General features: G+C 35.7%; 1 protein-coding gene across 1 annotated transcript; it reads left to right on the top strand.

The window, feature by feature from the left end:
* The first annotated feature begins 219 nt into the window (after positions 1-219).
* On the top strand, positions 220-15,071 carry f13a1b (coagulation factor XIII, A1 polypeptide b). Its single transcript, XM_020936475.2, has 15 exons — positions 220-376; positions 4,052-4,259; positions 5,183-5,371; positions 5,587-5,835; positions 6,142-6,260; positions 6,773-6,880; positions 7,642-7,816; positions 7,927-8,065; positions 8,618-8,721; positions 9,246-9,334; positions 9,418-9,571; positions 11,999-12,274; positions 13,025-13,185; positions 13,272-13,408; positions 14,112-15,071. Exons 2-15 carry the CDS (start codon positions 4,073-4,075, stop codon positions 14,251-14,253), a joined length of 2,229 nt encoding a protein of 742 aa, XP_020792134.2. The 5' UTR covers positions 220-376; positions 4,052-4,072; the 3' UTR covers positions 14,254-15,071.
* The last annotated feature ends 706 nt before the right edge of the window (positions 15,072-15,777 follow it).

Raw genomic sequence — 15,777 nt, 5'->3', positions numbered from 1 at the left:
TATAGTACTGCTGCATGAAAAATGCAATATGTTTTATCCATACTTGTGATCAGTATTGTGCAGAATTTTAATTGAATGCATTTATAGCTGCAGTTGGTTTGGTAGATCTCTGCCTTTCAAAGTACTTCACATTCATTTATCATCAGCTCATCTTTGTGTCCTCTTCTGTGGTTTGTACAGAGATGGTAGATTCCACATCCTGCTCCAAAGTTGGACCAGCTGCACAAAAACTGCACAGCACAAAAGTACACAAAAGTACACACATCTACCCCCCCGATGCCTCCTCCTGGATTTAAAGGCAGAACTGCAGTGTCCCAAACCACGCCAGACCAGGCTCCAGCACTGAAGACAACAGCTTCTCTGCAGATTACAACAGGTACTCCTGCTACTTCTTCTGCTAAAACTACTACTACTAATACTACTAGTATTTGTCTTAATACTACTAAAAATATAACAACTACTGCTACCACATTAACTTCTTTTACTGATACTTGGATTTGTGTTACTACTAATAAATCAATAACAATAACAACTAGTACTACCACTACTATAATAATGTGTGCAAATATTTAATGAAGAATTGTATCAGACAGTGTACTATGCAGTAGCTTGTAAACTGTTTGAATGAAACTAATTATATGATAAGAAAAAGTGTTTTAATTAGTCAAATAATGTTTTATGTATTGTAATTAAAAGTTCGCAAATCATCATAAAAGTTTATACATATTTTCAATTAATTACTTGGAAAATCATTTTTGAAATCTCTGCCAAAATGTCAGCATTTTTGGTATTTGAAGTATGGGTGTGAACATCTGATGGAGTTGCATAACTTTATTTAGTCACTTTCTCTTGTGCAATGCTTTCTTCTTCTTTTCAATAATTATGCAAAGTCATTCCAGTATCTATGGGCTGCCACCAGTCTCACAACAAAAGGGTTCTAGATTTTATTCATTGACTAAACAGGGACTTTTTTTTTATAAGCACCATTGTAGACTCTCAAATTTGCATGTTCTCTCCATTTTTGCAGAGGTGTTTTTCAATTACTTTAGATTCTTAAACAAAACACAAACATTTTAATCCTCATTGAAAATGTCATATGTGTTGTATAAATGAGTTTCCTTCCTCTGAACAAGCAACAAAACTGTGTCGCTATAACAAAATAATTTAGTAAAATATACCTAAAAATACTCTTGGCGATATATTGATACAGCAGCCCACAATATCGATACTGTATCATCACATTAAACAATATGATATATCAATATTTCAATATTTTTGCACACACCTAGTAGTCATATATTTTTACTTGTCAAATTAATAAGTTTGGAGTAAATAAGGCCATCGTATTTGCTTCTCACAACTTCTGCTCATGTCAAACCAGAAATTAAAATGATAAACTTCACCATCATTGTCAAACTCTGGAAAAATCTGCAAAAATTTTAGCAAAATCTAATAATGTCAACAATGTTCAAGTCATTTGGGAGGCTGTACTTAAAGGTGCACAGTGTAACTTTTCTGGTAAAGAGTTTGTCATATATTTGTCTCCATGGAGATGTTACGTTTCTGACTGTAATGCTCCACAATATGGCATCAAAGTTATGTATTTGCATGAAGATAAGCTTGGCCAAGGTCAAGTTACAGGTCCGATCTGTGGAGATGTGAGTTAGAATGCAAGTTAGTTATGTTTAATGCCATACTGCGGAACAAGCAATAACATCTCTCTTGAGGCAAACAGGAAAAGTTACGTATATATAATAGTGCACCTTTAAACATTGCCTTCTTTCTTGCTCTGTGTTGGACTGGCTGACAGCAGTGCTCAGACGCCAAAATTATGTAACTCTGAGGCAGGTGACCCAGAGCAGCACATAAAACAAAATACGGAATATACCCACCACGTAATTACATAATCCCGTGGCGTCGCCCCCTGTGGTCAAACACTAAACTGTAATTTTAGTTATGGTGGATTTAATGACTCACTGGGAGTGGGACACTGGGGGCTTTGTTGACAGGAGCAGAGCTGAGTTTGTCAAACCCACAACGTTTCCACTCAAAATATGTAAATTTGTCTTGGTTCGCCACAAAAGCCAAAGTAGTAGATTTAGTCACACTGTACATGTTACATTTAGCACATACTGAAGTACATTCAGTTTTTTCCGGTTTCTTCCTATATAATTTTGGTCTCGCATGATTTGGAAAGTATTTTGTCCTGAATGCATATATGTTGTTATGCAAATGTTTGTGTCCAAGGGTAAAAGTGGTATACTAATAATACTTTAAGCAATATGTATGTACATTTATTACTATAAATATGCCTTACTGTTAATTTAAATGTTATCTTAAAGGAACACTATATAATTTTGTTTATGGTAATGTTATTGTTATTATAATGTTATGGTATTAAACATATCTATCTCCATGGAGACACCACACGGCAATAAAAACATCTTTAATTGAATAAATTAATTGGATACTGTGGAATTTCTAGGAAAAGCTATAACATAACCTTTAATGGACATCAATTAGCTTACATGCACCAACTAACCTTTGCATGTATAATGAAATATTTATAGATATTTACAGGTACAAGAGTTACAGAAATTAATGCTCTGAGTGATTGTTTTTCTTATGTTGTCTCCATGTATTCTTAATGTAAACCTATAGAAACTTAGTCAGGCTGGCGCCACCTAGTGCCTCTGCTCAATTTCATTTCTCTCGACTAGGTCAGAAATCAAAATACACTAGATGGTTCGCAAAAACCCCGGAAGTGCAGGAGTCCAGGTACCAGCCAATCAGTGAAGAGCCATATTCTCTGTTGGCAACGATTTCCGAGATCGAGGGAAAAAAGCCGGAACAAAGAGAATGTTTGGTTATACCAGTTAGCCCTGTTAGCAGGTTCATCAGACAGTTTCACTTCATAGAAACCATCTGATGAATCAGCCTAATAAAAACTACCTCCTCTGAATAAAATCAAATAATGATTTTGAATTAAAAATCACTAAATCAAATCATGTCCTGACAACTAAATGCAATCAAGTGACACTATAGGTAGTCACTGAAAGATTCACACTCGTAATACCTCCTGTACTGCAGTATATATATTTATGAAAAACCTAAATAATTACCTTATTTAACAACTGTTAATGCAATACTGTTGTGTCTTGGTTAATGTCAACATGTCACTTTAAATACATGTTGAAGTGTAGTAGCAATGTTGTTTGAATGACGTTAGTGTGTGAGACAACAATGCGTGTTTATTTTACACATGAGGCGACCGCAACCTGTCTTTAGCTAGACTTTCCATACAGAGCACACATGTTTATTATGTAACTCATGCATTTTATATAATGTTGACTTTTAGTACAAACCAGTGGTGAATTAGCTTCTGTGTCATTAACCATTACATCACCAAGACGTTCTATTGCAGTGTTTGAGAAAAGTAACTCTTAACTATTACAAACCAGCGCAAATGCAAACCAAATGCAAACTGTTGTGAAATTTTTTCAGCGTATAGTCATGATTCTCAAGACACGTTTCAATATGTTTGTTGGGCTGTGGTTATTGTTTACTGGCAGAGCAGGGATTTTTTTTTAAACTGAAACCAGATGTAGATAAATAGACCAATCAGGGGCAGTCCCGGGCACAAGAGGGGGGAAGAGGTGTCTCAGTGTAGGATCACCACCAAGACCAATAAGAAGAAAACCAACAATAAGATAAGAGATTGGCTAAAACTTTTCAAAGACTGCAAACCAAATGATTCAACATGTTTTTTGTTTTTGAAGCAAATAGAACACAAAAAAACATGATTCATTTAAAGTGTTTGCCATCACAGTAATCCTAACAACTAGCATGCTAACAGTGCACTTGTTTCTCAGAGGATAAAACACCCAGACTGCACTTGGCCTCTTTTTGACCTAGCTACGATTACAGTATATCTGTACTGTGGCAAAACACTTGAACCTATTACATGAAAAGAGTTTACATTTTAAGCTTTACAACAGGTGTGCCTAACAGTGTATCTAGTGAGTCTTCTGTTTGCTTTTCTTTTTTTCAGTGACTCTGTTCTACCTTCACTATGTCGGACCAATCCGCTTCCACCATCTCCTCTGCCCCTCCCCCTCCTCCCTCCGGGCCGCGCCCTAAAATCAACAGCAGAGGGCGCGCTGCTGGCCCGGCCGCCAACTCAAACGCTGACATTTCAGACATCCCGGAGCTCGAATACTTTGGGGCACCTGGGCCCAGAGGGTACCCACCCTTGACCGGTAAGCCAAACAACGATTGGCCTGGTTATAGGAAAAAAACAACTTTTTTTTCAGTTACGGATGTATTATTCTTTTAATTATTATTATTACTAAGATACTAATCTTAAACTAATATAAAACTAATATTAAAACTAGTATTTACCTAATTACTCCATTCAGGTTGTATTATTTTCCATGGGGCTGCTGATCTTGACAGCAAATAAGTTCTATATAGACTTTCAATACCCCTTAAAGCCTCACAGAGAATTGGTGCATTGTTGACTTGTTGGTGCACATGAACATTGAACATTTCACACACTTTAACCTACTTTATATCATATTTAAGCTGAAAAAAAAATTCAAATTCCTCATTGAAATGATTGGGATTCCTGCTTAACTGGAAGTGTCACCCTAAAGAAAGAGCGGTTTTAATGGCATTTAGAGGAACATGTATAAATACTGAAAAAAAAAATATAGATTTATAGGACAAAATCAGACCTTTCCTGAATAATTTTATAATGGTCTTGATCTATGTCAGAACAGAAGGAAACATTAAAGAAACTATTATTCTTTTGTGTTGAAAATTACATTCTAAAAATTACACTCAATAAATACATATTTTTTTTATGACTGTGTTATCAGAATTAAGTATCGAGTCTTTTTCTTAGTGTAGAGTTTGAAATTTTAGTATCATGACAACACTAGTGGTATCAGGAACTTTATCTTAAAAATAAGCATTGAAATGTATATGGTTTAATATTAACGTTTCATTATTTTTAGAGTTAATTAATTATTTAATTAATTAAAACTAAACCAAACAAAAAAATATAACAAGTTGTTTTCACCTTTTTCAGAGATTAGATATTAGTAGTTCTCCAGATTCAAAACAAATAACTTACTAGCAGTTTGATATATATTTTTTCCTCACTTTGTTCTTAACTCAGAGTTTTTGGACATCCAAAATGTGGACATGAAACATCGTCCTCAAGACAAAAACAGGAGGAGTCACAAAACTCACCTGTTTAACCTGGATGCCCTGGTCGTGAGGCGCGGACAAGAGTTTGAAGTTGAGATCACCTTTAACCGCCCATACAAGCCCTCAGAGGACAAGTTTGCTGTGGAGTTTGTCATTGGTGAGAATTAGATGAGCTGTTTAAAAAGTAGTTGTGTATTTTTAGTGTTAATATTTTACACATCAAACAATGATTGCTCACAAGTTCACTGCTAAAATATCATTAGCTGCAGAAAATGAACAAAGTGAAGAATATAAAAAAAGTTGACTGAATGCTGTGGATGTTGAGAGGCATTGTGGATAATATAGTTTTTACATGTTTTTGCCTTTCTGTAGGCTCCAGTCCTCAGTACAGTAAAGGCACCTACATGCCCGTGTTCACGACCAAAGACCGGCAGACATCTTGGAAAGGTCGTATCGTTAATATGATTGAAAATACCGTGATCATGGGCATCACCCCGGACCCCACCTGCATTGTGGGTAAATACCACATGTATGTTGCCGTGGTAACGCCCTATGGCATCCGCAGAACCAAAAGAGAGCCGATCCGCGACCTCTACATCCTGTTCAACCCATGGGCAGCAGGTTGGTACTAACATAATTTATTTATTTGACGCCTGTTTTTAAAGCCATGCTATGTAGCATTTCACCAAATAAATGTAATAAAAATGTTAAAATTAAATTAATGAAATGAACAATTTATTTTCTATGAAAAGCATGCATGACAGTGGGCTTGCCTCTCCACATACCTGATCTGTAACTTGCATGCCAACTACTCACTAGATAAGTTAAACCATACAGTGGAGCAGTCCAGGAAATGCAGCATGGATCAGGTGGCATGTCCACAGTGGGGCCTTAATGTTTACTTACATGCCTTTTCCTCTGCTCCAGATGACGAGGTGTTTCTGAATGATGAGACAGAGAGGCAGGAGTGTGTGATGAACGAGATGGGAATCATTTACCACGGATCCTATGACGACATCGCAGAGAGGACCTGGAACTTTGGACAAGTATTTACTAAATTCGATCTGCTCTATCTACTCTATTAACTACTACAGGGTGTAAAAACAAGCCTTTCTATTGTGCCATTAGTCTCAATGTATTATTGTAACAAACATTGAGGGTCGCTCCATAACATCAAGTGTGATATATTACTGAAGAAAATATAGACGAAAATTGGTAAAATTTATACAAATTTATGCCACATAATTGCCCTAAAGAGGATTACATTATACTTGAAGACATGAACTGGAATGAAAAGTGAATTAAATGAAACACTTTAGTACTCAGTTTATCGAAGAGTCTTTGAAGTTATTTATTCAACCCTCTTATATCTGGATCCTCACTAGTACAAAGAAAAATTATCTGCGATAAATATTGACCCCCCAAAAAAATATTATTCCATGATTTACAGACTAAAGTAATAATTATTGTGGCCTACTCCATAATACCAAACATTTCAATACTCTTACAGTCTAACTTGTAACTTGTCTAACTTTTTTTGCTGTATTGTTGTCTCCAGTTTAACTATGGGATTCTGGACGCTTGTCTGTACATTCTGGATCGTTCTCAGATGCCCATCACCAACAGAGGAGACGCCGTCAAAGTGGTGCGCCAGGCCTCAGCTATGGTCAGTGAATGGCTCCTTAAAACACAAAAAAATATATATATTTTTTAAATATATGCAAATATAATTAATACTATGTAAAAAGAAAAAATCTGGTTTTGAATATTGAGTATTTTTGGAGTAGTAGTTTATTTTCATTAACTCAAACTGTGCTTTTTACAAAACATGTACTATGAACAATTACTGAAATTGTTTAGGCTGAATTGAACTGCTTTTGAGTTAATTAACATACCAAAATGCTGACATTAACAAATTATGATTAAATTCTTTTAGTGTGACTTGTGACTGGCTGTTTTCTATGTAGTCAAATACAATTAGGGAATCTCTTAGTAGATCAATAGCAGGAAGTGTAGCCAAATGCACTGTAATTTATAGTAGACAATAATTCTCACTTCTAAAATGTTAGACTGTAATATCATGGACCTCACTTCCATATAGATTCTAGTTTTAGTTTTATGTTTCAGTGACACGGTCTTGTATTGACTGGCAGTGACAGGCTGTAATTTAAACAGTAAACAAGAAATATACGATTTATATCTTTTATAGTCTACATGCATGCTATTTTTATTTGTTGGTGTCAGTAATTTTGTCCGAATAGCCACTTTTAATAGATACTGGCCATTACAGACTGGCCATTAACAAGACATGTAAATAATCATCACAAAATATATTTAACTCAGGCATTTATTAATTATTAAATCATGTAATATAATCCTTTTCTTCAGTGCTAATATTTTATCCTTGTTTTGGTCCTTCCTTTGTAGCTGAACTCCCGTGATGATGATGGAGTGCTGGTGGGGAACTGGAGTGGGGACTATACCTACGGAGTGGCCCCCACCTCCTGGACCGGGAGCACAGACATCCTGCTGACCTACGCCAACAGCCAGAGTTCAGTCTGCTACGCCCAGTGCTGGGTCTATGCTGCTGTCTTCAACACCTGTGAGACACAGCCTCTTACTCTTTATGTCACTCACTCTGTTATGTCATTGTTTAACTCATTGAATCATCACCCACCTATGTTTATTTCTAAAAACTAAAATGTGTTTCAGTTCTGCGTTGTCTTGGGATCCCTGCTCGAGTGGTCACCAACTTCTTCTCCGCTCACGACAACAATGGAAACCTGAAAACAGACATCATTCTGGACGAAAATGGCAGAATCGACCGCAAACAAACAAGGGACTCAATTTGGTAACTTTACTGTCATGTATTATGTTAATCAAAAATGCTCCTTTTCAGTGGTGGAAGGTAACATAGTACAAAAGGAAAAGTGCAATACTTAAGTACAAATTTTAGGTATCTGCACTTTACTTACTCTACATTTGAGAGCATATTTCTACATTTCCTTACAGCTACATTTTAGATCTGGGCTGAAAAAAATAAAATGTGATTTTTTTTGAGACCTGCTGAAATGAACAAAAAAATTGCTAAAAAAAAAAAAAAAGAAAGAAAGAAAGAAACTGAATCACTTAAAATCAACAAAAAAAGATTTTCCACATCACAACATTTGAAGCAAATGTCTCTGCAAAAATACTTTTACTTTTTACTCTTTTTATTCTACATATTTACTATACTATACTACTATCATACTTTTACTTAAGTTGATTTTTTCATGTGATACTTTTACTTGAGCAACTTTTTGCTCTTGTATCTGTACTTTTACATAAGTAACAAAGTTGAGTACTTCATCCACCACTGCTCCTTTTAAATCTTTGTGTAGTAATGTTCATTTTTGACCAAAAGGAACTACCATTGCTGGAACGAGTGCTACATGGCCAGAAAGGACCTCCCTGCAGGTTTCGGAGGCTGGCAGGTCGTGGATGCTACACCACAGGAGAACAGTGATGGTAAACGATGCGCTTTCTCTGCCCTTTTTAACGTAGAAATACATAGTTAACGGACTGGAAAGACTATGCATTGACTTCTTGAAGCTTTGAAACATTGTATTTCATAGTACAAAAAAAATTGTTGAGTTCAGACATAAGTGAGTTCATAAAAATGTGTTCATAGAATTTATTATTACTTCTTACTATCTTTTGTTATTATATTATATTGTGATGTGTGAGCTACTATGTCTAAGTAATTTCCCTTGTGGATCAATAAAGTTTGTCTAAGTCTAAGTTAGATGTTTTGTCTGATAAAATAAAGGTTAAATAAAGAAATAATAATAGCTACACATTTGATAGTCTTAATTAAGCGTAAACTAAGATTAAATTGATATTAAACAAATAGTTGACTGAGAATGACTCACGCTTAGTAACCTGATTAATAAGTATTTGTTAGATATTTGTTCATGCTTTATTGAGGCTAATTTAAATGTAGTTATTAGGGGTGTAATTGTTTTTTTTTTTGTCCCTCATACTAACTACAGGCATGTACAGATGTGGACCTGCCTCTGTCTACGCCATCAAACACGGGCAGATGTGTTACCCCTATGACGCCCCCTTTGTCTTTGCTGAGGTGGAGTTTTTAAGTTCTTTTTGTTCAGTTTCTACTTGCAGATCACTTTTAGCTCAATAAATCTTAAATTATTGTTGTTGTAGGTGAACAGCGATGTGGTTTTCTATCAGCGTGGTAAAGATGGGACCCTGGAGCCGGTTAAAGTGAACCACACTCATGTTGGACGAGGCATTTTCACCAAAACACCTGGAGAACTAACCCGCAAAGAAATCACTGACCAATACAAGTTTGAAGAAGGTAAATATCATCTGCCACTTTTATGAGAAAAATGTTATCCCAGTCAGTCGACATATGTAAAACAACAGAAGGACAAATATATAGCCATATATATAACCTATAACCATTTTTTTGCCAGTTTATTATTATCAACAGGCTTACTAATTTAATATTTGTGTATAATTTGGTGGTGTTATTGCTATTTATTGGTATGTGTTACACAAACTCTAATGCTTTTGGCTGTTTTTAATAAGCCCCTGTTATTGTTATTAAACATTGTTAGTAATTAGTTCATTAAATTTGAATACTATATAAAATAAGTTGAACAGGTCGGACAAAGAGTTTGCTTGTTGTGCCCCTGATGCTCAGAGCAAAGTCATAGTGTGAGCGGCAGAGACAGCAGTGGCCCCTAAACACCACAGCTTCACTCACTTGTGTCAGGACATCTGAACTCATGTTTTATGCCACTTTTCAAGAGAATAGATTTTGCTCCTTTTCTCAAATCACATAAGCAATATGCTGCGTGTGTCCTCGGTAAATGCTTTGATGGCACTGTATGAAAATGAGCGTCTCTTTTTCAGTGAGCTAAAAAATAACCAGAACTACGTGAATATGCTCTCTGTCAATGTGAAATAAAAACTGACGTGAAGATTGAGTAACTGGAAATGCCTTTACGGACTTGAAAATGCTTTAACTTCAATCTGATTTCAATGAACAGACTCACGACCAGCAGTAGTTCTGAGCGTGCTGCCACTCGGGACCGGGGCTGGCACTCCTGTCTCAGCCTTGCCCTGAAGTTTTGGGCCAGTCCGGCTGGTAAATTACTGGGCCAGGAGCACATGTTTGTGGGGCAAATTAGAGTTTATACAGGCAGTGAAAGCTGAAATAAGAGCAGGTCACTGGCACGGGACATCCGGTCTGTGTGCACTGGTCTGACAGTGACCAGCCCAAAAGTACCTTGAGCTCCTGGAAAACTCCCGGTGCTCCAAATCGTCAGTCCAGCCCTGCCAAACTACTCACTTGGACTTAATTGTAATTATTCCAAAACATCTGACTTCGGGTCATACTTGGACGGTAAAAAATCTCAATTTTTTTTTTAAAACAAGAACATGTAAGTAAAATCTGAGAAATTTCACTATGAAGAGGTGGATTTTAGATCAACATAGTAGTAATTTTAGATCAACATGGTGGTTTACAATGAACAAACTGTAAATAAATAATCTATTTATGTTAGTAGTAATAGTTTAATATTCAATACTATAAAAAGTATAATTTCTCTTGTTGCCGGGCATTGCCAAAACAACATACTAATTCTTTGTATTCAAAAGTAAAAGAAAAATATTTTGAAACTAAGAAACACATATTTTGGGACCACATAATTTACTATGATAATGACCGGTTTTGTGGCTGGTTTTGGTTGGTTGTATTGGCTCAACCCCCTAAGGTCCTCTGGCACATCTGATGGTTTTGGTGAATCATTTTTGCAAATTTTCCACCAAAACACAGCTCTAGTTGCCATTCATTGGGCCTGAATCACTGCAAAAGTTGTGCGTAAAAATAAATGTAGTACAAAGTGTATAATTACTGCCAAATCAATCAAATTTGACATAACTGTAGTGCCATGTTTTGCCACTATGAGTCATCTTTTTTACTATTTAGACCAAAACACTTTGACCAATGGAAATAACTAGACTCACTGTCAAAAGTTCATACTCCTTCCTTCTTCTTAAGCTGTACACTATTGAGGACTCCTCATATCATATCATTCTGTCATATAATAATATTAATAATAATAATTGTACAGAAAAAGATAATACTAAATGTTAAGAAACAGCATATTCATTTTTATTGTTTGAATTATCTGTGATATCAATATTGGATTGGACTTTGTTTAATATCTGAGCTCACCGACAGCTAATATTAGAACAAATTCTACATTTACAACCTTTAATAATCTAATAACAATCTATTTTTACTGAATTAGAACCCCAAAAGGTTTATATAAAGGTTTTTATAAAATCACAAATAAGGAATGTGCTGTGCTCATTTGGTGCACACATAAATTAAAACATCTAAGATAAAATTAGTACTGACTGAACTCTCAGAACAAAATAAACAATATGAACAAATTTAACCTATGTACAAGTTAGTGGGCCTTTTTGGTATCACTTCATAATATAACTAGCTACACCTTAATTAGTCTTAATAAAGCATGAACAAAGACTTAATTCATAATATAGAATTATTCAATCTTAGTAATTTGGTTTGGGAGTTAGGGTTAGAGTATTATTTATATTTATATAAGACGTTACTAAGCCTAAATCATTCTTAATAAACTACTTGTTTAAGTCTTTGTGCATGAATAAATGTACTTATTATAAAGTGTTACCCGCCTTTCTGTATTTTTGTATTAGTTTATTGTTTTAAATATGTAATCTGTAATCTCAGGCAGCACAGAGGAGCGTACAGTGCTGGAGAAGGCCGAGGTGTACGGGTGTAAGCGCGAGCTGTTGGACCCCCCTCCCGCGGATGTGGATCTGGTGCTGCCCTCTGTGGAGCTCGCTGTGGGGCAAGACCTGGAGCTCAGCGTGGAGTTTGTGAACCACAGCCAACAGCGCCGCACGGTGGACGCTTATGTGAGCGGCAGCGTGGTCTACTACACCGGAGTCACCAGCTCTGAGTTCCTCTTCAGGACCCCCACTGTCACCATTGGGCCCAACAAGAGTGAGTGCAGCATTTCTAAATATTTACACGGTTAATGTTAATACTTTCACAGTGTGATTATGAATATACAAAAAATTTTTCTCTTCCATCTACAACAAATGAGAGAAATTTGTCTTTGCCTGCACATTTTCTAAACAAATTAAATTATTTTTATTACTTCTTATAATGTAATATACATCATTACTACAGTATAAATTCTCTTCAAATCCCTTAGTCCACTTCTTTATAAAGTCAATCGTTGGTGCTAAATAAATTATGATTATTCTTCTGAATCCTGACATAATGTAATTCATACTTTTTTAACTTTTAACACCTCACATCTTACTGTATTTCATAAAAAATAGCAAAAACCTCCCCACTATTGCAACAAAAATAAACACATGATGAATATTGATCCCCAAAATATATTGTTCCAGCTTTCATACACTGAACAATGAGTCTTGTCATGGACATTTCTGTTAAATAATACCAAAACATACAAGAAGAACGTCTAGGTTGGTTTATTATGTTTGCACCGGTAACAAATGGTCTCACTACTGACGGACAGAGTTTCTGCCAGCAGTGAGCCCAGAGCAACGGGCTAACAACACAGTCTATGTAGTATTTATCATGACAAGCCTGCATGCACTGTTACTTACACTTCTAATTCTGCAAATAATGTTTTCACAAAGAAAATTCCCTCAGTGTAGAACTAAACACAGTATATTAAGTTCTTGTGAGTAGGATATAACAGTTTTCCTCTGTGTCCAGGTGTGAAGGAGCTCGTGGACATTGAGGCTCGGAGCTACATGAAGCACCTGGTGGAACAGGCCAACCTCAACTTCATCGTGACCGGAAAAGTGAAGGAGACCGGGCAGATCGTCACCGCCATGAAAGTGGTGACTCTGCACAACCCCAAAGTCAGCATCCAGGTCTGGGCTAAATCTAATATAAACCGTATAAAACTAATATATCTGACATAACTTTAAATAAAAATACTTCCCTGTCATGTGAGCAGGTGTCTGGAGTGGCCAGAGTGAACGAGGAGATGTTGGCCACCCTGCAGTTCACAAACCCATTCAACTTTAACCTGGAAGGAGTCTACGTGAGGATGGAGGGGCCTGGAGTCATGCTGCCACACTACAGATACTACAAGTGAGTGCAACTATAGCATTTGGTTTGTAAACATCTCATTCAGTACTTTGTTTGTAGGGCTACTTATACATATCTTAAATAAGTTAAAGTAGCTTGAATTTGACAGATTGTCTTGATTTGAGTAGATGCTTTCATTTTCAAGTACTTTAGTCTGTTACAAATTAAACTATGTCACAGAAATGTCAAAAAACGTATTGTTATTTCAAAATAAAAGAAACACATATACATACCTATTCATTTGTTTCTTCCTGTTTCCACAATTCAAAAGATATAATGCATTTTGGTTTCATTTATCAATTATCAATTATCTGACACATGGATTCAGTACATGACCAGCTTTACTGACTGTTGACCATCAGTGAAAAATTATTTAGTTACAGATACTGAATACCTGAATTACAATGTATTTTGCAACATGGTCCGATCAGAGTACTTCATCTGAATATCAGTTACTCAAAATTATTAGTATGAATATGTTTTCTCAGTATATGTATTCAGTTACTCCTAATTACCTTTTTTCTTTCAAACATTTTTCTGTGGAACTTAAACTGATTTCCGTTTAGGTCTATTATGTTTGTGTACAGATTACATTTTACCTCAAGTAATGTTGCTGCCAAATAAATTACAATTATTCCTTTACCAATCTTATCCGCCCATTTGTAATTACATACATTTACATTTTTTTCTCTCTGTTTTTCTTCAGTATTGTGACCCCAAACTCGTCTGTGGTTTGGTCTGAGAAATTCAGTCCACAGAGACCCGGGACCACCAGGATCATTGCGAGTCTGGACTGTCCCGCGCTCAGACATGTCTACGGAGAGGAGTCCTTCACTGTGGAGCCGTAGGGAGCTCACAGGAAGTGTAAAGTGCATATGACAGGTTTTCAGGTTTTTCTCATTATTACTTCATTTGGTGGGATAGATAAAATGTGGTAAATATTTATCATAAAGGAAGGAGTCCTAAAACAATACCAAAAACTCCATCCAAAATGCAGGGAGCAAGGGACACATTTTATTGTAGTTTAAACCTTTATTAAACAAAATAAAGATGCCATTTTTTTAATTATTTGTCTAATCACAGTTATTTTGCAGTTCAGACAAGCTCATGTGGTTGCAATGTCACATCTGTATTATAACTTTGCCAAATTGTTAAAAACTAGGAAAAACTAGGCAAGCAAGATGTTAGACAAATCTTAAATTACTGATATTAACTAAGTTTTAGTGAAATGAGAAATCTAATCTGTCATATGCACTTTAAATAAGGGCTTTTATATGCAGCCCATTAACAGTAAACACCATATAATCTTTGTATTTGCTTTATAAGAGCTTATTAGTGTTATCCATTTATGCAATAGAAATGAATGCAAAAACCTTTTCCTGAACATGTATAAGGAAAAAATTGCTTTGCTCAAATTTGAAGTTGTTTAGTAAATCATGTTTATGCAGATTTTTTTTTAGATATTACAGCTATAAATTGCACTGTTACTAAAAGACAGCTAAGAACTTTGAAAAAAAAATTGATAGACTTCAACAAACTTGAATATTTTTTGAACAAAACAAACTGGAAAATATATCTGGCTTGAATAAAAATAATGTTAATATATTTAGCAAACAAATGCACAAATCAACTTGAATAGAAGATTAAAGCATCTCTCTTTGACTGATCAGTGTTCTTGAATTCATTCTTTTTTTTGGTTTTTACTGAGTTAGAAAACACTTGTCTGTGATCCAGAATATGCACTTCTTTAATTCGCACTTCTTTACAAAGATGTGAGTCTGGTCACCAGTAAATCTCTGGCAGTGTAAATGGGAAAAAGTAAAAGAAAAAATATCACGGGACTGAAAAACATTGTAGAGTTCTGCACAATTAATGAGCACTAAACTGTTCATGTGAGAGGAGATAAATATTGTAAATCTTTGTAAATGATATGTGACTATGAGCTCCTTCGTTTCACACGCATCACTGAAAAAAGACAAATCTCATTGCACGATCACGTTCGACTGGGCTTGAGACACAAAAGAGGGTGTGGTGACCAGTCTGCAGAAAAAATTGAGATCTAATTCTAGACTTTCCATGCAAAGAAAATGCAGCATAAGGTTAATAATAATGCATTAGTCTTAAACAGCACTTTTACAGATGCTCAAATTCGCTTTATAGTTTGGTGCGTTATTTATTCACTCCACACTCCGTGCTGTTAAGATTCTATTATAGCCATAGACGGAAGCGAGGCTGCCAATATGTGCCATTTGCTTGTCTGGCTACCACCCACACTTACACTCGCACCACTTTCATACTAGGCAATGTGGGTGAAGTGTCTTGCCTAAGGGCACAGGAACAGTTTTTGCCAATAGCGCCCCACTGTGGCAGCT

Source organism: Boleophthalmus pectinirostris, unplaced genomic scaffold (genome assembly GCF_026225935.1).
Source record: "Boleophthalmus pectinirostris isolate CB_2022bp ecotype Guang Dong unplaced genomic scaffold, ASM2622593v1 HiC_scaffold_20, whole genome shotgun sequence".
NCBI classification, from domain to species: domain Eukaryota; kingdom Metazoa; phylum Chordata; class Actinopteri; order Gobiiformes; family Gobiidae; genus Boleophthalmus; species Boleophthalmus pectinirostris.
The sequence above is the reverse complement of the archived record's forward strand: the minus strand, read 5'-3'. Positions and strand labels throughout refer to the sequence as shown.

What these genes read in the sequence shown, in the direction of transcription:
- f13a1b (XM_020936475.2), top strand. Translation starts at nt 4,073, where the DNA reads ATGTCGGACCAATCCGCTTCCACCATCTCCTCTGCCCCTCCCCCTCCT. An exon ending in TGCTGTGGAGTTTGTCATTG is followed by an intron (nt 5,372 to 5,586) that starts GTGAGAATTAGA and finishes GCCTTTCTGTAG; the next exon opens with GCTCCAGTCCTCAGTACAGT. An exon ending in CCACACTACAGATACTACAA is followed by an intron (nt 13,409 to 14,111) that starts GTGAGTGCAACT and finishes GTTTTTCTTCAG; the next exon opens with TATTGTGACCCCAAACTCGT.